Below are 27,770 nucleotides of genomic sequence, written 5' to 3'. Positions count from 1 at the left end.
CCACACCACCAGCCACCCCTTCAACCTCTCTCCCCAAACCCTCAAATCCAAATCTTTGCCTCAGCCCTCTGGCCCTCTACAACCTTGACAGAAAGGAGCTTGACTTGGCCTTTCAGCAAGGAGAGGTGAACAATAGCTGTCAGTCATCAAAGCTGGACACACTACGGTTGAGGATTTGGACTGATAGTGGAACCAGGATAGGAATTAATATAGAAACTATGACACTCTATCATACTGTATATAGAGTGAGCGTTTAAGTTGACAAAAAAAAGTCTGAAAGGAATGCTGATTGTTTTGTATCTGCATCATTTACATCTTTCATTTGGCTTGAAAAGCTTTTATTTCCAAGAGTTTTTAGAAAAGCTGGTTATAGTCATGTGCACAGAGACTTCCTTCAGTCTCTACTGCTGTTTGCTATTTCAAGTTGCTTTGTTTCACTCGTTATTCTGCAGTGAGCAGCGTTTGGCGCTTTAGACAGATCAGCAAGATTGAGTTTCTCTGCCATAACTCTTTAAGTAACAGCCAGAGGATCACCTGCACACACTTTTCTGTGTTAACATATGGGTAGGAATGGTCTTTAAACCAACTACCCAGTGCTTTCACTGTCAGCCTCACTAATTTAACATGGAATATATAATGAGCGATGGAACCATTGCAGGACAACTAATTATAGCAGAACATGCTGACATCTGTAAGCATTACAACTGCACTCTTAGAGCTTACCTGACACGTCCACGCCAGGCGCTACACTGCAAACTCAACAGTTCCTGTAACGATTTCAGATGGAATACTATTGTGTGTCAGTAGAAACATTTTTATTGTGAAATATTTTTTCCAGGCATATCATATGCATCTGTACCCCTCTCACCTGTTTTTTGTTTCAGGTATTGAAATCTTAGCATTGCTGCTTGATCAGTCTGTTAAAAGTGATGGTAGTGGGTAGTAACAGGTTGACCACAGTTTACCTTTAGAACTAGCTTAATTCTTTGTGGAAACATTTAGAGGCGATTGATCCATACTGACATGATAGCATCACACTGCTGCACATCCATGATGTGAATCTCCTAAGATGCAGCAGAGACATTTGCAGTTGTGACCTTGAGCATTAGCTTTGGTTATTGTGGTAGTCTGCACTCTGACCTAGTCCTACACGTAAACCCTGGCTAGTAAAAGCCTGTCCAAACTTTTAACAAGAAAGTGAACAGAGTGCACATTCTGACGTGACTTGTTGGAATGAAATAAGTGTCATGTGAGACCTAGTTTTTAATTGACTGCCTGTTTTTATTTTAGGCCATATGGTTTTCCTCCAGATTTCATATACTGTTTTCTTACCTTAATTGGTCAGTTTCTCAATCTAACCTCTGTTTGATCCAAAGCCTTTCAAGGGAAATTAATTAATTTGTATTTGCATAGCCCAATGTCACAAATTTTCCACAGAGGGCTTTGCAAATTATTCCGCATTTCTTCTATGCTTTAACCCCTGATTAGAATAATTGGGGGAAGAACTCGCCTGTAAGAGTTTGAATAGTGAGGGAAAAACTCAAGTATTTATTTAATGCTCTTCTTCTTTCTTCCAGTGTAAAGGGAATATCTTTTGGTTTTCAGTTGGTATTCAGGCAACATGCTGGGGGGTTTTTTGCCTTTGAGAAACTGTGACAAAGCCCTTGAAGTTTTAAAGCTACCTCCTCTGCTCTGATCCATGTAGGTGAGGCCCATGATAAGGACGTCCAAGTTGTGGAGCTGCCCATAGTGGACAGTCTCCACCCTCGCCCTCCATACCTGCCCCTTGCGATCCCCGAGGACCTGGCCCCACGCTTGCAGCGTCTGCATGGCGACCCGTCCGTATGGTGGGTGTCCCAGTTTGTCAAGTACCTGGTGCGTCCTCAGGCGTGGCTTGAGAAGGAGATCCAGCAGACCACTGCCAAGCTGGGCTTCAAACACCCCATAATTGGGTAAATATGTCCAGCTTTCTTGTCTGTATGTGCACGTTACTTTGCCGCTAAGTAATAATGGCTTTTTTTCTCTATAGCATTGCTCTACAGTAAACGAAATGAGAGAAAACAAAGACATAGCTGTGAGAGCTGTGGTGGAATACAAACACTGCTTTGGGTGAGGTTAATATGAGGTTAATAGAATAGTATTAAAATTAACTTAATTTGATAATCGTGTTTTGTTTGCTTATTTTTATTTATTTATTTTCTCTTACCTTCACCCTTAGAATGCTTTCGCTTTTTCCATTACCACACCGTCAATACTCAGACATCTTATATTCATGCAAATCAGCCTATTTAAAGAAATGTCATCACTCAGTACCCATCACTGAGTGTTTTTCTAATAGCAGTCGCATGCTATACCGGAGTGTCTCATTTTTATTGTAATGGCCCTATTACTAAATCCATGGAGAATACTGATTTGATATTTTGACTTATAAATATAAATAAATGCTAAAGGTGTGTGTGATTTCAGAATCAGTCAAACCTGACAAGAAAGCGGTACCTTTACAACGGTATTAAAAACGAGTGGCCTGGCAGCTTTTCTTTTACCTTCATCAGTCCTTGTTACCTAAAGGTTAAGCCTGGCTATTTTTATTTGTTGTTATGCTGAAGGAAGTCGTAAAGAAAAATGAATCTATTCCACTAGCATGTGTTGTATGTAGCTTTCCACAATGAAGTTGAGAAATTATGCTCAAGCATCCTTTTTTATTATTGTTATTATTCTTTTAGCTATTTAAGATGCTGCATTTCAAAGTTTACTGTATGATCATTTGAGTGAAAAATCTTTGCGTTTTGGATTTGGCACATGTAGACGAAGGCCTTCTGTGACTACCTGCTTGTCATGAAATGTTAGCAAACCAAAAAGAGAACTTCTAACAGCTGTTGTCTGACAGCCCTAATGTTTTTTGGGGTAAATTAGTTCGTCCATGTTTGGACATTTGTGTTGTAAACGCGCAAATCAGTCCGTGCGTGATTACATTGCACCGCCCATCAAAAAGTCTGCGCGTGCGCGAACATATTGCCCATCGTCGATTATTGGACTGATGATTGTCGGTTGAAAAATTTGTACATATCGCCCAACCCTAATTCATAATACTGAATACATTACAACTACCTGTTTACTATAAACTATAGTAGCATATGTAACATTCAGGGGAGCTTACAAACAAAATTTGGGAAAATGTTTTTCAGAAGCATTATGATATTCCACAGTTTCTTCTTGGCATCTCCCGGAGCATTGGAGAGCATTGTATGGTTCATATTTCAAAATGGTCATTAGTTATCTTTTACTAGACTTTGGTGCAGCCATTTCAGCTCCTCTCCCTACCGTTAAGACTCCTTTCTTTTGATTGGCTGTCCACTGCAAACAGAAGGTTTGAACGTCAAGTGAGTGGGGCTTAATAATAATAATAATGGATTGGATTTATATAGCGCTTTTCAAGGCACCCAAAGCGCTTTACAATGCCACTATTCATTCACTCACTGGTGGAGGCAAGCTACGGTTGTAGCCACAGCTGCCCTGGGGCAGACTGACAGAAGCGAGGCTGCCATATCGCGCCATCGGCCCCTCTGGCCAACACCAGTAGACGGTAGGGTAAAGTGTCTTGCCCAAGGACACAACGACCAGGACAGAGAGCCTGGGGATCTAACCGGCGACCTTCCGGTTACAGATACGCTTCCCAACCCCCTGAGCCACGGTCGCCCCATGGAAACAGTCATGTGACCTTATTGAGGATATCCTCTATCACTGGCATCATTCGAACCCGGGAGAAGAATAAAAGTACTGAGTATTTGGGGCAGTCGGAAGCCTGACTTTTATCTCACAGGGATTACTTTTACATCCAATGACCTCATTAGTTAAAACCTGTTTAATATGAACATCCGCCACTGTCACAGTACATATACAACAGAAAAATTATCGGTCCTCTTAAAATTTGACATTTACGAGGTTACAAATATTTAAATATTACTTTTTAGGAAACTTGGCATCAGCTGTGCGGATGAGATGAGAGCATCTTTGCCAAATATGTCATCAGCAGGTCTGATTTCAGTCATCGATAATGTGTTCGCTTTTATTCTTAATGCTTAGTGTTGTGCCACCTCCAGAGATTTGGCTCGCAATGCTTGAAAGTGATTTGATACTCCTTATTGTCCAGCGCAGCATTGTTGAAAAGCATTCACAAGTATGACGAGATCCGTTCCCACGAGGGCCACTCCTTTGTGGGAACGCTCACAGTACTGTAAGCCACTTTTGATAGCAGCCTTCTAAGAAATGGGTTAGACATGTAGCTGTTTATTTACTTGTTTACTTTTCTCTGTATCCCTGTCAGGCACTCAGTCAACCAACATCCATGTGCTGTCTGCCAGCTCCTCTTGGCTCATAAATAATTCCTTCCTGCACCACTTCAAACCTGGATCAAATGAGACTTTGCGAATATATCTCGGCAGTTGTTTTAACCCTCTTGGTCTAGAAGTAGGGAGGAGGATTTTTATATATTAGGACAAGACACATAATCACTAGTAAGCTGTCAGTCATCTGAAAGTATGTGAAATGAGTGCCAGGCACTTTGCTGAGATCATCTTGAAATTCTGCTCCATCCCACGAGACTGACTGACTCCGCCTGGTGAAGGAAGTAGTTCAAAATAAAATTAAATTTAAAAAAAAAAAGCTAAGAGATATCTTCTAATATTTTTTGAAGTCAGCCTGCATTAGTTCTGTCATCCTCTTCATAACTCTCACATCCATATGTTCCTAGTCTTTTGTGCCAGCTTCTCGGCCTTCATAACTTCTCTTTTTTCTTCTTTACATTTTGCTGCAAGCGAGCTTCCCAGGTCTCCTCACTTTTCCTGTCCTGCTTTAGTTCTCACTCCGGCTTGTTCCACTCACTCTCTTTCTTCCTCCGACTCTCTGTCCTTATTCTTTGTGGGCTTTTTTTTAACTTCTCTGCCTTTCATCACCCCTGCCACTGTGTCTCATTCTCCCCGTCCTCTTTTAGCCCCCCGCCCCTTCCTTTTTCACTTTTCTTTTTCAAATTCAGTGACTCATCCCAGCGTAGTCAATCTCTATGGGCTCAAAATGTGGTCATAAATATTTTGTACTTGTAATTCAGGATTTGTATGTGTAAAAAAGATTTGTGTGTGCGTAAAAAAGATTTGTGCGTGGACTTAGCCAAAAAAATCACCTGCAAGTTACAAGTACGAATTCTGACCCTATTTTTCTTCCTTTCATCTGATTGGTCAATGTCATGTCAATCACAAATGTAACTGTATTACCCTTCAAGGACCTGCAGTTCAAAAAAGTGCTCCTCCGACAGCCAAACCCATCTGTTCTCTGATTGGATTGTTACATTTGTGATTGACATGACATTGACCAATCAGATGAAAGGAAGAAAAATAGTTTCAAAAGTCCACACACAAATCTTTTTTACGCACACACAAATCTTTTTACACATACAAACCTTTTTTTACGCACACACAAATTCTGTTTACACATACAAAACTGATTAACAAGTACAAAATATTTATGACCACATTTTGAGCCCATAAATCTCTACCATCTTCTCACATCCGCTCATTTATGATTGTTCTTCTGTCTTCATTTGTTCATTCTGCTCCAGGAGTTTTCCCGTTTTTATGCTTCTCCCTCACTTCTTCCTCATGTTCCCAAGGCATAGATCTATACCCACAATTCTCTCATCATTTTCCACACATCTCTATCACAGTTCTTTGTGTTCCCCCCTCCCTACACACGTATATCCCACCCTTTTCTCCCTACATATCGCTGGGGAAAAGGGTTATTGAAATGAGGCGCTGGGTAGAACAAAGTTTTTATTCCTTTTCCCCCCTCTTCCCTTCTCAGCTCTTGATATAGCCACTCCACTGTGTAGTGATGTTACAACAAAGTGCCTGTGTGCTTCTATCAGCACTGTGGGGGAAGGCATTATAAGTGTGTCTGTAGAGTGGGGGGTTGGTGGATGTAAGATGTGAAAGTTGGACTGAAAGGAAAAGGCAAGAGGGCGGCACTGGTGGGAAAGGCTAGGGTTGATGGAGAGAGTACCAAGAGGGGATAGAAAGGCAGCTTGTCCCCAGAGCAACCAGCAACTGCCAGCCGACCTCACGTGCCTCAGCCACCACACCACCACTCATGCCCCGCTGCTCCCTTTGGATGCGAGCTGCAGAAAAGCTGGAAGCCACGGACTAAAAGCAGCAGGTCCGGCCTGCTGCGATTTAATATTAGAGGTACAGAGAGGGGAAAAAAGCAAGTGGGAACACTGCCACTACTGCAGATACAGAGGGGTTCCCAAGTGTTGAATTTACCATGAAGCCTTGTGTCATGTGTATTCTGTTTTTCCTTTTCTTTTTTTTGTAACAGCTTCTATTAGACTGCGCACATTTAAAACCTCTCAGCTCATTGTAAACTCAGGCTAAAATATATCTTTTGGAACAAACATTAAAAAAAAAATCAATAATACAAAAATCTACATGAAAAAAAGCTGCTTCAGATATTTTTCACTGACATTTTTTCTGTCCTTAAAGAGACTCTAGTGTATAAACAGCAGCATATTTTCTTTTTATTCAACTTTTTTAAAGCTTTTTGGTTCCTTTGAAAATTACCTGGATTGTTTTTAATCTATCATCTATTACTCGTGAAGTAGCATCTTTTTTCCCTTTTTTGTGTTGGCGGTAATCTCATAATAGATGACATGCTAACAAGTTTTAAAATGTGCTGATATGAAAAGCAAAACTGTAGTTTCCCGGGCCTTTCATATATATTATACATATCTGAGTTGATCTATTTTCTATATAAGGTCTGGTGTACACTAAAGGAAAGGTATAACCTTTTTTGTTTCATGAGTGCTCACCGAGCGTGATCTGGATCATGATATGACCATCACAGTCACCAAATATTCATCCATTAAAGTCATTTAGGGGTGATATAATGGCACTACCCACACTACCCATCACCAAATTGCCAACAGAGAATATAATTTAGTCTTTCATAGAGGCTTACTGTAGCCCTGACAGCTCATTAGGATACTTGATGATGGCATTATATTTAATTTGTCATAATCTATAATTATGAGCACTGGAGATAAATCTTAATAACAACTTTGACATGTTTTGGTGTCAAAGTACAAGTTGCATCAGCGGTGATTCTACAGCTTTTGTGTATGTAATTATCATATGAGCTGTTTTCTAAAGATTCAAATGTTAATAGCAGCTACAGTTCCAAAGCCCAGCAGCCCAGAGCTCCGGTGGGCAGAGTACTGAGGTCATACTCAAACAAATAATTCATTTTGTCTGTATGCTATTGTCGTAGTCTGCCAGGATCAGCGCTTGCTGCGTCTAGGGTGCGGGTGTATGTTTTTACACCCACCGTGAGAATTAGTCTGCCTTGGCAATATTGTATGAATAGGGAGGAGTGAATTGAATTATTGTGGCAGTTGTGTGGGAGAGCGCTGGTGGGATTGGGGGGGCTAAGAGCAAAGCAGTACCTCACAGCGGCCTCTGCCGCTCTGACAGAGAGAGAGAAAAGAGCGAGATAAAACGAGGGTTTGTGGGAACAAAAAAACGGGAGACATGAAAGAAGAGCAGGAGCAGGAGAGAGGCACCGTAACAAAGGATGGGAAAGCCTGATGTCGAGACCTCTGTCCGATCAGAGACATCGACGCTGAATGAAAGACTCACGGCGCCCATTCACCTGCTGTTCTCACCTCCATTCTGTGGGTTTCATTGCCACGTAAATAAAGGCGAGCAAACTCAATAGTTACTGATTGATCTGTGGCCAGCGGTAGAAATTAGAGACAAAGTGTTTATTCTCTCAACGTCTAACTTTTTCTACTTCTGCTTCATTCTCACAAAAGAGATCAAGGCAACCGTGAGGTCACAGAACTTTTTCAACTCCCAAAGCAGCTGAGAGATCCCGAATAAGTGGAAGTAAAAGACTAATAGGTTTCACCTAGGTGCCTCTGACTGTAGATTTTCCAGTGGAACTGCTTCTTGTCCAGCAGCAGACAGCTGGTTGTACTGGCCAGCTCCCATAGTGGAATTATATTAATGTGGAAAAGGCACACATGTTTGCCCCACCCCCCAAAAAAAGAAGTGAACACTTAAAATGTCTTTTTCTCCAGTCTCATATTTATAAATTTCATTTTCTCCCTGAGGGCAGAAGTCACAATGTAGATATAGCTGGGTAGCTGCGTAAGTGAATAGTTATGGTTGGAATAAAATTGTGTTTCTGCACCCATCAGGTTGACAGATGGTTTTGTGTCCGAGGAGGAGTTCTCATCGTTTGTTCCGTTTTCAAGCTGTGCTCTTTTTGTCAGATGTACAGCAGTGACAGCACTCTCTCTTTGTCCTTTCTTACTGGAAGCGAGGACAAGGATACTTAAAAAAAAGAAAGAAAGGAATAAAAACAGCTGGGTTGGTTATTGCTCTTTCTTTCCATTTTTCTGTCTCGCTACATCCTTTAAACTCCTCTCTTGTCACTGTTGGCCTTTCTTGTTTACTTTGTCTCTATCCTAGCATTTTTTTTGTGGGTGTGCATTTACACTAACAATGGAAAGATTCCCCAAACATGCCGTTAAAGTAAAAGTGCTGTTTCCTTTTTACGTTTGCAGCAGAATAAATGCAGTTGTGAACAAAACATGAATTTACTGTTATTTTGAGATCGGTGTGGATTTAAAACTAGGTTTCGTCAATGACGGTAACACAAAAAAAAGTGTATTTTCTTTTCTCGTCACGACCGTGTGCTTCTTTTCCCCCGACTGTTATTGGCTTCTAACCGTTTTGAAAATAAATCCCTTAACTTTGTCACCTCAGTTAATCTGAATGTTTTCCATTCCTCATTTTTAGGAACTTTGGTCATATCTATTGAACATCCATCAGCATTGCAGTCCTGTGAAAGTTTTCACTGGACTCTATGCAGTCTTTTTCAGCCACTCTGTTGTAGATTTACTCCTGTGCTTGTGATCATTGTCCTGTTGCATGACTCGGGATCGGCCAAGCTTTTGGTGTCATACATGTGGCCTCTTTCACTCTTAAATACTTTGGTAGGAGTTCATGGTCAGTTCAAGGTGCTCCGCTCCTGTGGCTCCAGAACAAACCCAAATCCTCATCCTTCCACCACCATGCATCATTTGTGCTAATGTGCTATATGTCTTTCACTTGACATGGCGCCGTGTTTTATGGCCCAACATCTCCACTTTTATTTGTCTAAAGGACATTTTTCCAGTCTTGTGGTTTGTTCAGATGAAACTTTGCAAATCTAATCTGTGCGTCATGCTCTTTCTTTAGAGAGATAAGGCGTTTTCCTAGAAACCCTTCAAGATGAGCCATACTTGTCTTTTTCTCATATTGTGGTGACAGCTCCACACTAGCAAAATGCCACAACCTGTGCTCTTTATAGAGGCAGCCGCATGTGGTGATGATCAATAAACCAGGTTCATCTGATTATCACACTTGGTTGCTACTTGCACTTGTAATTCCTTTCGGAGTCATAAGAGTTTAGGTTCCCTGAATGTGTTTGAATATAGACGTGTTTTTTCTTTATTTATTTATTTAGTTTTGGGGGGTTTTTGTAAGGCGCAGTAAAAATATTGTGATCAATCGCCGGGATCTTCAAAATACTTCAGCAGTTGCACATGTTCCAGTTATTGTAGATTACATTTTTAGCTTAGTCAACCAGTAACCAGTATTGAAACAAAATATGTTCCTCCGGCAATGTAAGCACAAGAACTAGGCACCGTGTAACGCAATTATGAGTTGCACCATCATAACTGTGTTACGACTGTTTTATGGCCTGGAGAGAAAATGCCGAACGTTTCAACACAGACTTCATTCAAGATATCAGAAAGCCAAGCAAATAACCAGTTTAATGCAATGAAAAACCTTTTGATTAGTCGTAACTTAATGGTGTAAGTTTAACATAGATGACTAATTTGTTGCCCTATCTGTGTCTCTCTGTCTCCAGAGTCCATGTGAGGAGGACAGATAAAGTGGGGACTGAGGCAGCCTTCCACCCCATAGAGGAGTACATGCTGCATGTGGAGGAGCAGTTCCAACATCTGGCCAGGCGTGTTCATGTCGACAAGAAACGGGTTTACCTAGCTACCGATGACCCATCTTTGCTGCAAGAAGCTAAGACCAAGTCAGTGTCTAGGAGTGTGTGTGTGTAATCTGTAAGAGTGTTTATGTCCGACTGATGCGTACGTGACAGCGTGTTTTTGTATCTGCCCGTGTTCATTTTGTTTCCTTAGTGTGTATTTGAAGTATTTATTTGTGTTTCCGTGTGCATATCACTTTCAGGTACCCAGACTATGAGTTCATTAGCGATAACTCCATCTCGTGGTCGGCCGGCCTCCACAACCGCTACACCGAGAACTCTCTTAGAGGAGTCATTCTTGACATCCACTTCCTCTCCCAAACCGACTTCTTGGTCTGCACTTTCTCTTCGCAGGTCAGTTCACGCTTTCCAGTTCATTTTTGGAGAGAGCACGAAACGGTGTCTTTGATATGTTTTCACATGAAACTGAAGGTCAGGATGGATTTGATGTTGGGATGAAAGCAGCTCGGAGTAACTCGGAGAGCTGACTGGAATGTTGATGCTTTCAGACACGGAGGCGAGAAAGCAAATACGGTTGATGTGGAGTAAAAATAAACCTTGTAATCTGTCAGGATGTGCTGTTAACTATATTTCAAGTATTCTCAAGCTCACGCATAAAGGTTCTTTTCATAACCTGCGTAAAAGCTGCTTTATTGATAAGACCTGCAGCCTTTCTGTTGTCAGCATCTTATATTTCGCCTTTGTAGTATGCTCGCACACTCTGAGGTGTAGTTTAGCTTTGGCCAAAACAATAACGAGGCATGGACGACACTTTCCCCGCACTATTATGTTGCCTGCGATTTGTTTTGTACACTAACTAAAAAAGTGTTTATACTATATACCCAAGTAGAAGTATATTGATAGTGAATTTGATTTGACTGGCTTATAGCCAGCGCCTTACTTTGTTCTTGGCTAGTGCTGGAATAGTGAAATATATAAAATCAGCACCACTTAGCACAGGGGTGTCAAACTCAGTCACAGAAAATTAATACCTGGATCCAACTCAAACAGCCACACTGTGTTGATATTTATTGAAAAACATACTTGAATTTATTGTGTTTTTTCAGCTGTTCTTCTCCCAAGACTTCTTAGAATTCAGATTTAAGATCTAAACGGCTCTGAGAGAGCAAACAAACAGATGAGATCACATTAAAAATAAAAGATACATAAGTGACATTAGTTTTTGTGTCTTACTTTCTTTAAAGTCTGAGTCATTTCTAAAGAAATCATTTTCTCACAGCTTGTCGGCGGAGCTGGGGCATCGTTTTGGCGATAAAACGTGGGAACTGCGCAGCGCCCACGTAGCCATACTTTGTCTTGAGTGTTTCACTAAACTGGAGTTTGATCAGTTTGATTTAAATGTTTGTAGGTGCTCTTTCCAGAATGACTTGCTGAGAAAGTGAAACTTACTTTTCTGGGCAAATCTCCACGTGCAAATCTTCATGTACTATGCATGCTCAGTTTTTTTCAGCAAAACGTCCACTTGTAGCAAATGTTGCAGTAGAGACCTGTTTTGTCATTGATTGGCAGCACGCAGGAAGAGACCAGCGTTTCCCGCTTTTCCCACATTTTAAGAGCTCCGACTGCAGCGTACATGTCTATACTCACACCATCCCGCTCCCGAAGCCGGAGGTTTAGCGCTTTGAGATGTTTCATTATGTTGCACAGAAACCCCAACTCACAATGCCACTTTTCATGTCAGAGCTCTGTGGCGTCTCTCCCCTTGCTTTCCATGTACTGACAAATTTCCTCAGACAACTCGAAACATCTGTTCAGCACTTTCCATCGGCTTAGCCATCGCACCTCAGTGTGACGGGGCTTCACGTTGGGAGCTCACCTCCTCCAGAGGTGATGGAAATTAGCGACGATTCAAACCTTTGGCTCATGTAAAGTAAACTGTGGGTGTTGCTGTGCTCATTACATGTTTAGTTTTTAAGAGTTTTACCACACAAACCTTCCTGGTGTGTGACGCAGCGTGCAGTTTTTCTTTCAGCATGCTCACACGGCTGCTCTTCTCTCTGCACATAGCGGGCACTCCTGTCTGCTTAAGCTTCACCTCAAAAACTGCTTGCTTTTTGACTTTGACACATGACATTGCGCACTTTAACCATATTTTGGTTCAAAAACTCAACTTCAGTAAATGCTGCGATGTAGTTATTTCTTCCACCACAGTAAATCTGTTACAGCAGCTTTACTTTGAGATTTGGTTTTTGTCTGCTGTGACACCAGACTATTTATTTCTTTTTCTTTTTTTTGTTTTTAACTCTTCTACCTTCTGGAGTTTCTGCTGTATGTGCACATCCCAGTGCTTGTTTTGGTGCTTCGTTTGCTCATGTCGTCTGATGGTATTTTCTTTCATTTTTCCACATGAGCTCCACACATAAAGGATAAACCTGTTTGTCTTATGTTATTGAGCAGATGCTCTTCCTCCCACCTGTATTTAAAGTCCGGCTTTTGTTCGTTCATTTCTTTAACTCAAAACGACTGGACAATCACAGGACTCTGCGTATGTCAATCAAGAGTCAGGAGGCCATAATTAACATGCCAACATACCAGCTATCGCAATACAGCCTGGGTGTAGTCCAACTGGTGTGCTTGTGCATGAGAGACGCATTATAGCTGGCACTTTATATAACTTAAAGGACCACAGGCCTTGCATTTAGCATGTGGGATTTAGCATTTAGCATACTACATACCATATTATGATGATAGCGTTAGCTTTCCCCATGTAGCATTTACCCTCTGACTGGATTTTTTTTTTTTTTTTTTTAAATCAAAAACATTAACAAATACACATGACTTCATGCTTGGATTGCATGACGTTTTCTACCATATTGGGGATTGAGCACCTCAATATGAACCCACCAGTCACTAGGGAAGATCATGTATTTCCAGACTAACTGACAAATGTATCCTCGAGGTTCTTGGCTGTCACTCGGTGAAGCCGGTCATATTATGGTTGTTTAGTTTTCGTGGAAGCCACTGACTTATTTGCAAACACTTGCTAACTACCAGCCTTTTGACTTTAAACAATGTAACACAAACCAGAAATGTAGCCAGCACATTTTAAAAGGCAAAACTTTTATTTTGAAGGGGAATTTTTCTCCATCTCTGGTTTGGATCATGCTTATCACAATTTCACTGGTGTGTTTGTAGAGAAGTCTGCTTTTTTTCATTCAAACTACAGGCGAGCGTGCAAATCTGCTAGCAAGCAAAGCAATCACGAGGAGGTTTGTGCCAACATGTCAGGGAATACACATTTTTCCATAGCAACCAGTGGTTTCTAGGGAGTTGCTGACTGGTCTCTAGGTCTGTGTAATAGAGGCTTTACCAGGTGATTTCCTAGCATAATACTTGCAAACCAGACTGGGAATTCACATTTTCTGTCATGTAGTGACAGTAATAGAAGGATGTTCGTGGTCCGGGAGTCTATAGTGATTAATGGACTCCACATCAACAAGCTGTCGTTAGCTAGCATTGCTCACTATTGACACCATTGCAGAGCTGAAGCGCCACGGCACTCTGGAGCAAGCATTAAATTCCTGTTCTTTGCTTATCCACAAATTAATGCTCCTTACACTGAGATCAGTCCAAAGTCGGTGAGAGGCACCTGAGAGAGTCGGTACACATTCATAAATGTGCTGTAGGAATAAAAAGTCAAAAGTCAAAAATGTGAGGAAGCTGTCGAATTTATCAGTGTGAAACGCTTTGATAATCAGTCATGTGGTCACCAACAAACACACAGTTCCCATCCATAAGTCACTTACCATGTTCTATGTCTCTTTGGCTAGGACTGAAAATGTATATGTCGAAGTCCCTCTTTGTCTTTCAACACGATTATCACCAAGACGGCTTGAGATCTTGAGCATGTATGGATGTTTCTATAAAAATAACACCTGGCTGTGCTTCTGTTTCAGGTCTGCCGTGTGGCTTATGAGATTATGCAGACACTGCATCCAGACGCCTCCTCCTTCTTCTACTCTCTGGATGACATCTACTACTTCGGAGGTCAAAACGCCCACAATCAGATTGCCGTCTACCCCCACCAGCCCCGCAATAGCGAGGACATTCCCCTGGAGCCCGGCGACGTGATCGGCGTGGCCGGGAACCACTGGGACGGCTACTCCAAAGGCATCAACCGCAAACTGGGCCGCACCGGCCTCTACCCTTCCTACAAGGTCAGAGAGAAAATCGAGACCGTGAAGTACCCGACGTACCCCGAGGCAGACAAACTGCTCAACTCTCAAAATAAGTAAAAGAAGAAATGATCGAAAAAAAATTAAGAGAAGGAGTGAGGAAAAAAAACATGTAGTCTCCGATTCCAGAGAAGGAGGCTGCTTTTTGTACAGAAGAGAGAGGCGTACTTAGTGCGCTAAGCTGAGAAGAAAAGAGGAAGCCTGTACCCAGGGGTGATAGGAATGCGAATGCACTCTGTGTGTTAATGCGTGAGCGTGAATGTGTGTGTATGTGGGAGAGAACGCGTGTGCGCACTTGTGTAAATGCCTGTGCATATGTCAGGTCATGGAAGACTTGCACCCTACCACTACTCCCCCGCCTGACGTTCTGATATCGGGTCCGTAGACATTTAGACGTGAACATTGATTTTAAATAAAGCAAGAAAACAATTAAAAATCTACACAACCGACCGAGCTGTCTCTCTCCCGAGACGGCGCCGGGACTACTGTAGAGTGAGCTTCGAATCAATGACTGAGGAGGAAAAAAATGACAAACTGGAAAAGAAGTGTTTTGATTTTTTTTTTTTTTTTTTTTAATTTAATTCTTTTCAGTGGTTTTGATTCTAATCTTGCCTTTTTTTGTTGTTCGTTTTCTCTTGTTTTTGTTTACTGAATGTACTGGACCCTCTTCTCGCCACGCTCACCGCACCTACACCCCTCTCGATCCCCTTCCTCCTTTACCCCTCTTACTGTGCTTCCTCCATCTCGTCTCTTCACGTGCAATTAATTTTACAATACCATGTTGTGCTTTTATCAAGTGTCTTTTTAAGGTCTTAATTTTGTATGTATGGGGCTTGTGCATTGTATACTGTACTGTGTCCGTGTGTGTGTTGAAAGAGAGGATGAATGGGTGCGATCAAAGTGTGCCTGTGTGTGCTGTTTAAATCTAAGGGGCCATGTCATGACCAGGTGCCTGGTTACTGGTGAGCAGTTTTTGGTTTTTTTTGTTGTTTTTTTTTTATTTCTTCCTTCCCCGAATGAATGTTTGTGCAGTTGAGACTGGCAGCGACAGTGGGGACTGTCCTCATCCCCTCAGAACAACGGGGAACGCCAGTCACTCCGCCGGTAACGAACAATGGTAAGATTATGTGGAGTGTGGTGAACTCACAGTGCACGCGCACAGACACCCACGCAGACACAAGAGCCGTCCCGGGGCTCACCAAACGAAGCACTCCACTGAGATAATGTCCTTCTCGGCATCTTTGCTGTTTCTTCTGTCCATCTGTTTTTCTTTTTGTTTGTCGTTAGTTTTTTAAAATTTTAACATTGCTATTTTAAAATAAATGAGGAAAATATGCCTATGTTGAAAATAATAATGATATGTCATATCAAAATTCCCCATCATGAAGGCTTTTTTGTTTTTCATAACTTATGTTCTTGGGCATTGTCTTTGATAACCACAGATCGAATAAACTTGAGAAACCAACACTGCATTTTTTCCCCCTCTGGTCTGGTTCTGTTCACCATCTGCTCCTCCGTCTCTTAACTCTCAACAAGCGCTTCACTCAATCAGGCTAAACATGCTTCAGCTACACTGCACTCATTACAAGCTGAGAATCGAGGCTTCATATTCTGAAGGGCATCCATCCATTTTTCGAGAGCATAACTCATCGCCCGAAGTTGATCTTTCAGTATCTCCGTTAAAAAATTTTTTTTTAAAAAACAGGAGAACCTTGACTTATCTTATCGGCGCAACTTGTGCTGAACATTGGGGGGGGGGGGGGTCAAGATCGCTGTCTAAGTAAATAAATAAAATCTGGGTAAATTCCCAGATGATTAAACATGCAACTATTTTGCTGGTAATACCTCAAATTAGTGAAGAAAATCAACAGCCTATTTATGCAAGATGATTCATAATTTTATTGAGGGGGTTATATTGGTTGGGTCTGATTATTGGGGGGGTCATAACCCCCCTAACCCCCCTGGAAGTTACGCCCCTGCCAACTCTCAAAGTCAGCGGTCTCCAACCCCCGGGCCTCGGACCGGTACCGGTCCGTGAGAGTTGAGGCTCAGGTGTGAAATGTATGGTTTTCAGGGTTTTTATCGGTTTTCAGCGTTATTTTGTTATCGTTTTTATCGTTCACTCGGTTATCTTGGGTCTTTTCACGTGTCTTATGAATAATTTTTTTTTTTTTCGATACTGGTACTAGTTTTATTTTGTTGTATTTATCCGCGACACCTTAAAGGCCGGTCCGTGAAAATATTGTCGGGCATAAACCGGTCCGTGGTGCAAAAAAGGTTGGGGCCGTTGCCCAAAGTGATATCGTTTTGGAACCCTCAGATTCGAGCCAACTCCTAACTTCAAAAGCAGCAGTAGTTTGTTTTATAAATCATTCAGCAAGAGAGTGAATTTATTTGAGTCATTTCAAAGCAAGAACTCTTTAAATTTGTCTTTTGATTTACATTTCAAACTGAACACCAAGATCACTACCTTCACAACTGAGACATTGCCATCCTTCATTTAAATATAGCTTGTGACAGCTACATGACATTTCTGCCCCAAATGCCAAACAGGTTTCCCTGTGGGCTCACAATGTAGGTACGTCAGCGAGGCATTCATAAACTTCCTGCTCTTGTCTGCTGTCCTATTTCCTACTTCCTGCGTGTCTAAATCGTTTATGATCTTGTTCTCTGTGTCTTATTTATGGGCTGTCTTGTTACTTTCTTACTCAGGGGGCTCTGGGAGTTTCATTACAGATCCCTCTTTAATTTCGACGCTGATCTGCATGCTTCATTGGACACCCATAAGGAAAGCCGTGGTGCTGGTAGAGATGATGAGCTTTTTGGTACGATTGAGGGAGAATAATAGTTTTATTGCTTTTTTTTTCCCCCCCTCCCCCTCCAACGCTTGACAACAATCCACAACCAATTTAGCCCACGTTGACAAGGCGTTCACAATGCACATGCAGTGTGCAGCAGTTCATTGAACATCTCTTTTTCCCTGGAAAAAGAGTCCCTCGTGGGCTTTATATAAACGCAGCTAACTGGAGGGCACTTTAATTAAAATACACTCGTTGCTGTCACAGTGGCCTGTAACAGTTGTTTAAGAGAGACGTTAGTTCAGTTAATTATTCTGTTAATTGGCCACCGCTCCTGATAGAAAGCTTTCAGATTTTGCAGCAGGCAGCTTTCTTTCTCTGCACTTCTGGTGTAATTGTTGCACGGCTCTTTGAAAACACTGCAAGGCCATTTGTGTACCCCCCACATGCAGTTGTGTGTTAAAAGGGAAATTTTCGCAACTGATTACCTCACTCAGTTCCAAATGCATGCGTTTTCTCCACAGTTCCAGCTTTTTTTTTTCTCCCTTAGACTAATAGAGCAATATTCACACAAACATAGAGTTAAAAGACAAACTTCCTGCCAGTCGTAAAGAGACCCCCTATCAATGTGATTACACTGCAACAGATAAAAACCAGAAGCATAGAAAACTGTCCTCACTGACAGCAATTCTGAGTTATGAACAAAACGCTAACCAGAGCGTCCTAATATGTAAGTTTGTAGGTGACTGCATGTACAGTTCACCATAGAAAGAGTTCATGATGTTAAGGTACAGCTCATGGTAATGGCAGTTGTTTAAAAGAACAACTTAAATATCTAAAGTTCATAACAATTCAACCATACCTGGATATTTCACTTTCAGCATGAAAAAGTGAGCACCTAAGTTGGTGGAGGTCAATACCTGCAAATGGAATAACGTTTTCTTTCTGTATATTTCTGTCTGGACCAAAGAAATTGATAAATCAGTCCAACATTATTTAATTATATTTATAGAGCGATAAAACCGAAGCCTCTAAACTGTTCAGTTACACTAGTGTAAAAATAGGTTGTCAGGCTTCTTTAGGAATAACTGGTAATTGCCTGCTCATTCAAGTTGGTTGCCCAGAGGTTGAGGTTGTTACACGCTCCGCTACTGGTTGCAAGGCAATTGCACAGTTCACCTGGTGTGAGGCGACCCGTCTTTAAACCTTAAAACTGACTCCAATCTCTCTTAGACAAACTGACAAAGGTTTGCAAATAATTACCATCTAATTCATGTATGTATTATATTGCCATTATTATTGCCAAGCACCGATGTCATTTTACAGTTAAATTGCTGGTCTGCAGCAGCTACAGGTTTATTAATTGGATGGTTTATCAACCCCACGAGGAAATTATTGTGTTACAACAGCAGGTTTTATAATTGCCAACTTGACCTGATTCAACCGCAGACTGATAGCAGTCGGCCTTGGTGCTTTTTTCCATTTTTATGTCTTCTTGACGCACCAAAATCATTCTGTCTTTGAAGCAACCATTGCAAGTTCATTGCACACGGTTTCAAGAATTTCATCCTTGCCTCGGTCTCCAGTCATCATTTTCTCTTGTGTGACTTTAGCACAAGAGGAAGAGACCATCAACAGAACGAGGCTCAGGAAGGGGAAACCATCTGCCGCAACTTGTTGGGCTGGCGAGAGGAACAAGATGACAGAAGAAGAAGAAAAGACTATAAAGAGAATAGACTTCAGAGAATAGACAAGCATGATCCTTGCCATGCATAAAATCAAGAGGCTAGTGTGTCGAGCATTTAAATCAGACAAGCTCGGACTGGGAAAGCTTCATTTTGGCTCTTGCTGATCTGATCTCAAGGACTTCGCATTGCCCTCTTTCTTACAGTTAAATGACCTGAAGGTGACGATTACTTCAGAGCCAATCTGGTGACTGATAACTCTTGTGATTGTTTCAAAAATGTGAGCCTACCTTTTAAGTTTGTGGGAACAGACTGGGATTTCAATGTGGCCGTGTAACTGATGGAATTCATATTATAGATAAGTGGTTTCCCCATCGCCTTGTGGAATTCTAATCTTGTAAAGGGCAGCTGAATTAATTCTGACTGACTCATGAAAAAAGGGAGAGGGAATGGAAATGATTATTGTAGTCCAGGCTGGCTCCAATCAGTACTCTGTTGGCACAGCAGTAACAAGTGAAGTCTGCCCCACGGTAGCTGGCCCACATCAAAGCTGAGGGAAGGAACTCCAACTAGAAATGGTCAGGTTTTTACAGGGCGAAGACTGTAGGTGACAATCTTTCCCATCATCACTTTAAATCAACTCAGCAATTAGCATGGGTTTGGATTTTATTAGCTCTGTTTTTTTTATTTGTTTTTTAACCCAGCTGTTATCTCACGTCACTATGAAGCTCATCCTATAAAGCTGTTTTTTGGCACGGAGCGGGCTCAGCTAAAGTGGTTAAGAAACACATCATGGCTCAGAGGCACAAAGGCATTTTATTTGGCACATGTGCTGCACTTCGCTATGATCCCTGCTGTGAATGCACTAAATCAGTAGTTTTAATGGAGTGCTGACTCACCGGAGACTATATTATTTGGAAAATAAAAACCACCGCAAACCCTGGCATCTTATTTATATTTATATACAGCACAAATTATAGGTTTTGTTATTTTTGAAATTGTTCTTATAAGATCAGTTTAGCAGGTTCGCTCTCCTTCTGAGGCTGATGTTAGGATAGTAAGAAAGAAATTTGAAAGGATTTATTACTTTGCTTCACTGCTTTAGTTGTGAGAAACACTATCCTTAGACCAGGACAGTCTCAAAAGTTAGACATATTTATTTGTTTTACGTGTTGTTAAGTGAGGCTGTTTTGACATTAACTGATCAGGAATATTGCCTGAATCCACTCCCTAGCGTTGGTGGAGAAAGAAATTAACAGCAGTTGTTGTCGTTGAGTTGGATGGATGCGATGTGAGCTGATGAGCTCACCGGATGCCGGTTCTGAGGAAAACTGAAGATGAATGAGGCAGAGAAGAGTTTCATCAATCTGACACTGAAATGATAGCTGACAGCAGCAGAGAAAGGAATAGTCTTTTAAAGATTTGATTGATTACTCTTAAGTCTCTTCTTGGCCGGGCTTCCCCACCATTACCACCACCACCAAACTGTGTACAGCCTGAAGTCCTCCCACAGGAACCTGCTGGCTGTTTCCCTGTCTGGCTTTAAGACTAAAGTGAGCCAGGTCTTTGACTGATCTGACAGAGGAGCTCGGGCTCATCAAAGCGCTGTTCTTTTAAGTTATCTTTTAAAACTCATTTTTATCCCTTTTCTTATGAGTGACATTTTAATATTTTTTATTTTTTATTTTTCCTCCCTGTATCGCTGTGCTTGTTTGCTCTGAGGGGTATAAAGCGCTGCATAACCCTGAATTCAAAGGTACTATATGAATAAACGTTATTGTTACTATTATTAAAATAAATGGCTCAGAGACAAAGGCAGTGGCAAAATCCATTTGGTTTAACTGAAAGAAACAATGTGTTCGGGCTTTTCAGGAGATGACTTGGAAGCAGGTGTAAATCCATAATGTGAGCATCAGGATTCCTGATTGTGATGCATTGTGCAAGGACAAATATAAATATATATATATATATATATATATATATATATATATATATATATATATATATATATATATTGATATATATGACATTTTCCTGTTGCTCACAATCTTCAACTTTACATATGGTGCACTAAATTTGGTGATACTAGATTTAAAGTACTATACCTGTAAACCTCCATTTCGTATTGAGAGCGGTGTGCTGATTTTTAGTTGAAAATAAAAGCAGAACACTGTTCACAGCAAGTTGTTTCACAAAGAGCACAGCTGGTCTGAGAGCTGGGTTATGCCACAGATAATTGAGCTGCAGTCGCTCGACTCTCTGTTTCTTCCTTTGTTGTAAACCAGTCAAAGCTCTTTGTTATACCAGCCACATGAAGACAGAGTGTGTTATTAGCAATGATGTCATAATAATGCAGAATAATGATGGCTGTGGATCTAATATTGTTATTATCGTGTACAATGGTGTTTTAAAGGATAATTGTGGTTTGCTTCAGCTTCGGTCTTACGATAGTTTATTAGTTTTGATCGTTAACTTCATCGGCGGATTGTTGTAGGTTTAGCTGGGAATGTGTGAAACTCCCTCTGATAGTAAAACACAAGTAAACCCTATCATTACAGAGCTCAGCCTTCAAAATGCTTTGTTTAAGGCTGTTTTTTTTTTTACCACTCTTGGCTCTGGTATTAGTGAGAATAGTTATCCTTAATGTGGTCTTTTCAGCCATAGCTCTCTCCATCAGCCACACCTCCCTTCTGCTCAAACTTTGGGCCAGATTTACTAACACACCCCTCCAGGGCAAACTGGGTTTTGGGCAGAGATGGGCAGTAACGCGTTACTTGTAATGCGTTGCTGTAATCAGATTACTTTTTTCAAGTAACGAGTAAAGTAAGGGATTACTATTGCAAAAACGGTAATTAGATTACCGTTACTTTCCCGTAGGAACGCTGCGTTACTGCGTTACTAAAACCGTGATTTTTTTTTTTTTACGCTTGTAAGCGTCACTGTCATGAGACAGTGACGTAAGCGAGTGCGACGTTCGTGACAACAGCTGTGTGCAGATCAACAATGGATCATATATGGAGTGCGGGAGAGAGTATGAGCGTGCAGCGTTTAAAGCGTGGAAGTACTGACCTTACTTTGAGTTTGATTCCATAAGAAGTGACAAAAACATTAGCGTCCGTTGTGCGTGGGAAGAAAACTTTTTACAGGGGAAAAAAACCCTAAACTTCCAAGCAAGCACCGAGTGCGCAACGACGTAATGGGAAACTCACAGAGAAACTCGCGGATTCTTCAACAGGACTGCTAGTCTTTGATTTTATTTATTTTCTGTTGTGTTTTACTTGCATCTATTTGAAAGAGTGAGCGTAAACACAAAAAATATTTTATTTTATGTGCTGGAATGTGCAGAAAATAGGTTTAAATGTTAAACTAATTTCTTCCAGTCAGAGAATGTTGCATATAATTTAATTTTTGCTTGATGCATAAAGTTAAAAGATTAAAACTAATAAAACAAGTTTTAAAAAGGGACTTTTCCATTTGATTACATTTTGTATGATGCAGAAAAAGTAGAATTGGACTGAAAGATCTATCACTTTATCACCTATTCAGGTTGTAAATGGTGTTTTTAAAAAGTAACTAAGTAACTAATTACTTTTGAAAATAAGCAATCAGTAAAGTAACGGGATTACTCTCTGGTGGAAGTAATCAGTAATTTGGTACTGATTACTTTTTTCAAGTAACTTTACCTACACTGGTTTGGGGGTACAAAAAGTACTGCCTGTATTTTCAAATAGAGCGCAGTGACAAGATTGCGTGGAGGGAAAACTGTAACTGTAACTGACCCTGTTGCATATGCATTTCTGGGAGTTCCTTTCTCAAGGTGTAAAATATAGGTATTTAAATCAGTCAAAGAAAGCAGATGGACTTCTTTTGTTTCATCCGAGAGGCTTCTTCAGTTCTTCGATTACTTAAAATGGGTTACATAATATGCTGAGGTAATGTGTCACAATGGTTTCACCAGAAACACCTTGGCTCATATGATGAGGCACATGATTAATAGTGGGTCAACGACCCTCTTAGGGGGCAACCCTCACTAGGGTTTAAATACCTGAGACTCTCCATCATTTGATTTTTAGAACAGAAGATGAGAGGTGACACGTCTTCACGAAACAAAAGAAGTCCAGTGCGTTTGATACAGTGGTAGCTGCAGAGATTTAAGAGCACATGCTAGAAGAGTGAAATGTTTCTCCACTTGTGTCAATTTATTTGTGGTGCTGGATTAAAACATGATTTTTAAAAAATCTAAAAAAAAGTCTTATTTTTTGTGCTTGCCATTGAAATGAACTGACTGCACCTGTGTTTCAAAAACACTCCCACTTTTGTAAATTACCCGTAAAACTAATCATGCCTGTTAGTGCTGTTTTGAGATTGCCCACGGATGCTATTGTGCCCCATTTTGTAAATCTGGCCCTTTGACTTTATGAAGGGCAATCAATCTGAAAAAAGTAGGGTTAGGGAAGAGAGGGGTAGCTGTAGCTAACATAACGGATTTCATGTAGAGGGTGATTTCATATGAGAGGAATCATGCATTGCTACCCTAGCAGGTCAACAAGAACAATACGGGGCTGGTGTTGAGCATAGCAAGTCTACTTTAAAGCAAAGAGTGAAACTAAATTCTCTGCTCCAAATGTGCTTAACTGCCTACAAACAGCTGTTAACATGAAATGTTAACCATCCATCCATCAATCATCTGCTTATCCTATTCAGAGGAAGGAGATTGAATATCTTGGGCAAAGGATCATGTTGCATATGCAGAAGCCAAAGAAGGATGCATTTAAGGAGGACGTGCAGGGAAGTGGTGTGAAAGAGAAGGATGCAGAGGATAGAGTGAGGTGCAGGCACACTATCCTTTGAGACAACACCTAAAGGGAGCAGCCAAAAGAAGGACATGATCCACTTTGCAGTGTGAAGCCCATCCCAGCTGTCATAGGGCAAGAGGCAGGGTACTCCCAGACAGGTCATCACAGGACAGTTCAGCAGTGTTAGAAAAAATGTAATGCTTTCGTTAATGTTTAGATTAAAAAAAAACCCCCCCCAAAAAACTTAGGCCTACATAAAACCACAGAGAATGTGATACAAGAAAACACTATGATGAGAATTTTAATTGACCTGTTGCTTCGGAATCAAATTGTTTGCAGCAACTTAAATTAGTAGAACGTCTGTGCTGCACTTTTCCTCATTGCTCCCTGTTACACATCCAACAGCAACTTGTACATGTTTAATCACAGGGCCATCAAGGTAATCTAGCAGCACCACCTTTTTCATTTTTCATTAAAATGTTTGTTTGTTTGTTTTTTACTAACTAACAGATGTGGAATAGGAAAAACAAGGCTCTGCTTTAGGTTTTCTTTAATTTTTATTCCGATCTTTTGCTCTTCCTTTTCTCTCATTCTTTAGCATTTGAACTCCGTGTCAGCGCTTGCTTTCTTATCTGAGAGGAGGATAAATAGAGAGAGATCGGCCCTGAACTAAAACTTACTAAAGCGATGCATGTGAACACAAAAAACAGCCTAATGAAAGATCCTTTATCTTTCAGTAATAACACACTCTGTAATTAACTGCCATGGCCGCTGTGCCTGGATTAGACTGGTCAATCTCTTGGCTTGTTCACAGCTTGTAAGTTCAGCTTGAATTCTTGCCATTTTTGGACTTGAAGTATCGCTGACTACAGTGCAAGGGGCTACGGTGTTATCAAAACCAATCGAAGTGATGCTAAATCTGCACCGTATTCAATTTTAAAAAGTAATCTTTTATGCTATATTTCTTCTTGGATAGTGATGTTACATCTGACAGTAAACTAATGGGCAGTGTGTCAGTGGAACGTCTGCTGTACAGCAGAAAGAATAATGTTCCATAGGGGGATAAAAAAGAAAAAAAAAGCCACTATCACATTGTGTGTCCACATGAAGCATCCTGCAGCAGCAGTGGAGAGAAGAGCCCAAATCTCACGGTCCCCGCCCCGCCTCCCCCTGCTGCTGCCTGCGGGGTATAGCCTGCTGTGATGACCATTAGCGTCTGGCTGAGGCTGCAGGAGATAACAGGTGATTTAAGGCCCTGTATCCCAACACAGCCAGAGAGAAATGGCCAGTTGCTGCTTATCTCCCCCTCCGCCATACTCCACCCACTTTTACATTAGGCTCCCCTATTCAAAGCCATCTGTCTTCCCAGTCAGGGTTTGATAAAACCTCCTGCGTACTTCACGAAGGGGGAGGAGCAGGAGGCTGAGGAGACACACGCCGCCACTCCGCCTGCATACTTATAAACACAGCAGTTCAGAGGAACACGGTCGAAGTCGACAACGCCACACTGGCTGAATACTTTATACAAGCTGACTTAGAGCCTGGGGCGACACAGTGGGACTCGACAACAATAGAGGTGCGCGGCACACAAAAGATACTGTACCTGGTTGTAAAAAGAGAGACCTGAGTGTGTAACATCACCCCTGGACTAATTGCAAATCAATGGCCTCGGTAAGATGAATGTGGTAGGGATAATAACTGCCTAGAGCTGCAGTACATCAACCATTCATGAACAGTGGCATACACCCATCACAGCACCGTCAACGAAAGCTGCAAAGATGTTATCATGCCTCAACAGGGAAAAAAAAGAAGCATATGAGCATATATCAGCGATGGCTCTCTATCTCTGAGTAGTGCAGTGACAATGACAGAAATGTCATTTCTTCTGATTGCTCGGAAAGCGCCGCCATGTCTGTGGACTCGTGGTTAAATCTTAATGCCATAACATATTGTTATGCCTCCAGCTGGAAAAGGGATTACTTCATCCCTTTTGGACGTGCATATATGAGTAAATATCCGCTGTCTTTAGGGCACAAAAGAAAAATGTCTGTTGTCTTAAGGAAAGCGCAGAGAAGATCCAGAGAAGATTGGACGTAAACACACAGACAGCTAAATTCAGATGTGAAGCAAGGGTTGTATAATTGCCTAGTGTTTGCTGATTTTCCCACACTGGCGGCTAAGTGGGCAGTGGCTTTCTTCCTCTGGTCTCCACTCTGTAATTATGGTGTCATTGTGTGACAGCAGAATAGCCTTGGCAGCAAGTAAAGGACAGAAAGTCCTCCTGTCGCTGGACAAACTAAGAGAGAGTGGATTTTTTTTTTTTATCATTGTCCATCGACCTTTCTCATCAAGCCTCATTTTCCCTTTCCTGTCCGCTACCTCTCTCCTCCATCTCCCTTCACTTCATCAAAACCCGGTGAGAATTTCAACTTAATGCTTTTGCATGTGTTAAATATATAAGGTTGTCTTCCAGATTATGCCCGAGCCTAGAGTGGATGGCACCACTGGCAGAGGTGGAGTGAGGAAATATACTGTCATCTAGTACACGAGGAGTGAACGACTTCCTTTAAGTCTATTTGACCCCAGCCCTTAAGATGATCAGGCTGAGTAGATGTCAGGGTAGCTGCAGATTAAGAGTCTACAGCCAGTCTGTAATTACGCCGGGGGGGGGATGACACGACACGGTTATTGTGTCAGATTATTGTGTCAGACAATTATGAAGTCATAAATTCTTGACATACCTTTGCCAAGACACATGATAGACTTGTTAGAACTACCCTGTCATTAACACCCTGCATTATGTCATTGGGAATAAGGTACTTGGAACTACTGCGTCTGACAAAACAGCATTATGTTACACCTCGGGATGAAAACACGTTAGTCATGTTGGTATCTTTGGCTTCGCTATGAGCTCTGGACTGCTATTAGCCAGTGTCACAGACGGGCTGTGGAAGTTGACACATGAAGGGGATAAAGGGGGGGGGAGGCAGATAGATTGCTGGGGGTTTTTTGTCCATGTGCTGCTTTGGGATAAAGCACTTGTCATGCCTAACACTCAACTGTCATGCCTGACCGCTTGCATCGTTCAGAGCGGGGTTATTTTGGTGATTATGTCATGTATAGTGCTGTGCAAAAGTTTTGAACCACCTGTAATTTCTTTCTTCTTCTAGGAAAATGGGAAATAGCTGCAGCAGCTTATTGAAACATCCAAACAGTATACAAAAATGAGGTTTGTACAACTCCAACAAGCTTGAACGTCCATATTTGCTATGACCTCCCTTATTCTTCAACTCAGTCTGAACTCTCTTAGACAAGCTTTCTTGCCACATTTTAAGTAGTCTTCAGGAATAGTTTTCCAGGCTCTTTGAAGGACTTTTAAAGCTCTTCTTTGGGTGTTGGCTGCCTTTTCTTTGAATCTGTCAAAATGATCCCACACTGCTTCAGTAATGTTGAGGTCCAGGCTCTGGGGAGGACCTGTTGTACCTCTCCTGACCTCCTCTTTACATACTGACCATGATTTGAACCAAACAGTTCAAATTTGGAATCATCACTCATCATCATCAATCATTACACGTTTTCACTAAGTGATAAGTGGTGTTTTTCATAGGTTCAGCCTAAGAAATGGGAACAAATGATGTGTTTTTGTGACAGGCTGCTAGCAACAAAATCCCGAAAATCAGTTTTTTGCTAAGTTTTCTGTTGTTAATGTTACTTGGCTCAAAAAAACAAACAAATAAAAAGCATTTCCTTAAAAACAGTCAGGTACAAGGACTGAACTGAAAATGAGTGAAAAAGCATCCAGTATTTTAAAATATACATATTTAGATGGCAAGCTTTGTTAGGAGGATGCAGCCACAGACAGAATTGGCAACAAGCAACAAACAGGCACAGATACGGGCTAATCACTGCTAAGTAACTTACAAATAGAATATTCACTTGATTCACTTGAGGCCAGATTACTTGGATGACTGTTATTGTCATCAACTGCAAAGCAAGCCATGTTATTTGTCAGATAATGGCATTAAAATGCCCCTAAAGGCAGAAACACATTTGAGAGATTCAGTTCAGTAACTCAAATTAGCTGAGGTGAACCCTAGGAGACAACTAACAGCCTGTGTCACTACTCTCCTGTCACTCAGAACCACTAATGATGAATAACTTTCAAGATTAACAACATTTTTGCCCGCTAATGTAAAA

At 41.3% G+C, this 27,770-nt stretch overlaps 1 protein-coding gene across 1 annotated transcript in view; it reads left to right on the top strand.

Moving 5' to 3' along the window:
• fut8b (fucosyltransferase 8b (alpha (1,6) fucosyltransferase)) overlaps nucleotides 1-15,766 on the top strand; it is an 89,829-nt gene extending 74,063 nt beyond the window's left edge. The window contains exons 7-10 of the mRNA XM_085247407.1: nucleotides 1,706-1,952; nucleotides 9,967-10,143; nucleotides 10,302-10,452; nucleotides 14,016-15,766. Of these exons, the coding sequence (XP_085103533.1) occupies nucleotides 1,706-1,952; nucleotides 9,967-10,143; nucleotides 10,302-10,452; nucleotides 14,016-14,354 (914 nt within the window). The 3' untranslated portion in view covers nucleotides 14,355-15,766. The remainder of the gene's footprint in view (nucleotides 1-1,705; nucleotides 1,953-9,966; nucleotides 10,144-10,301; nucleotides 10,453-14,015) is intronic.
• The last annotated feature ends 12,004 nt before the right edge of the window (nucleotides 15,767-27,770 follow it).

This window comes from Mchenga conophoros, linkage group LG15 (assembly GCF_057382185.1).
Source record: "Mchenga conophoros isolate Kocher_MC1m ecotype Shallow Benthic linkage group LG15, M_conophoros_male_GT1.1, whole genome shotgun sequence".
NCBI classification, from domain to species: domain Eukaryota; kingdom Metazoa; phylum Chordata; class Actinopteri; order Cichliformes; family Cichlidae; genus Mchenga; species Mchenga conophoros.
This window is presented reverse-complemented; position numbering and strand designations above follow the sequence as displayed.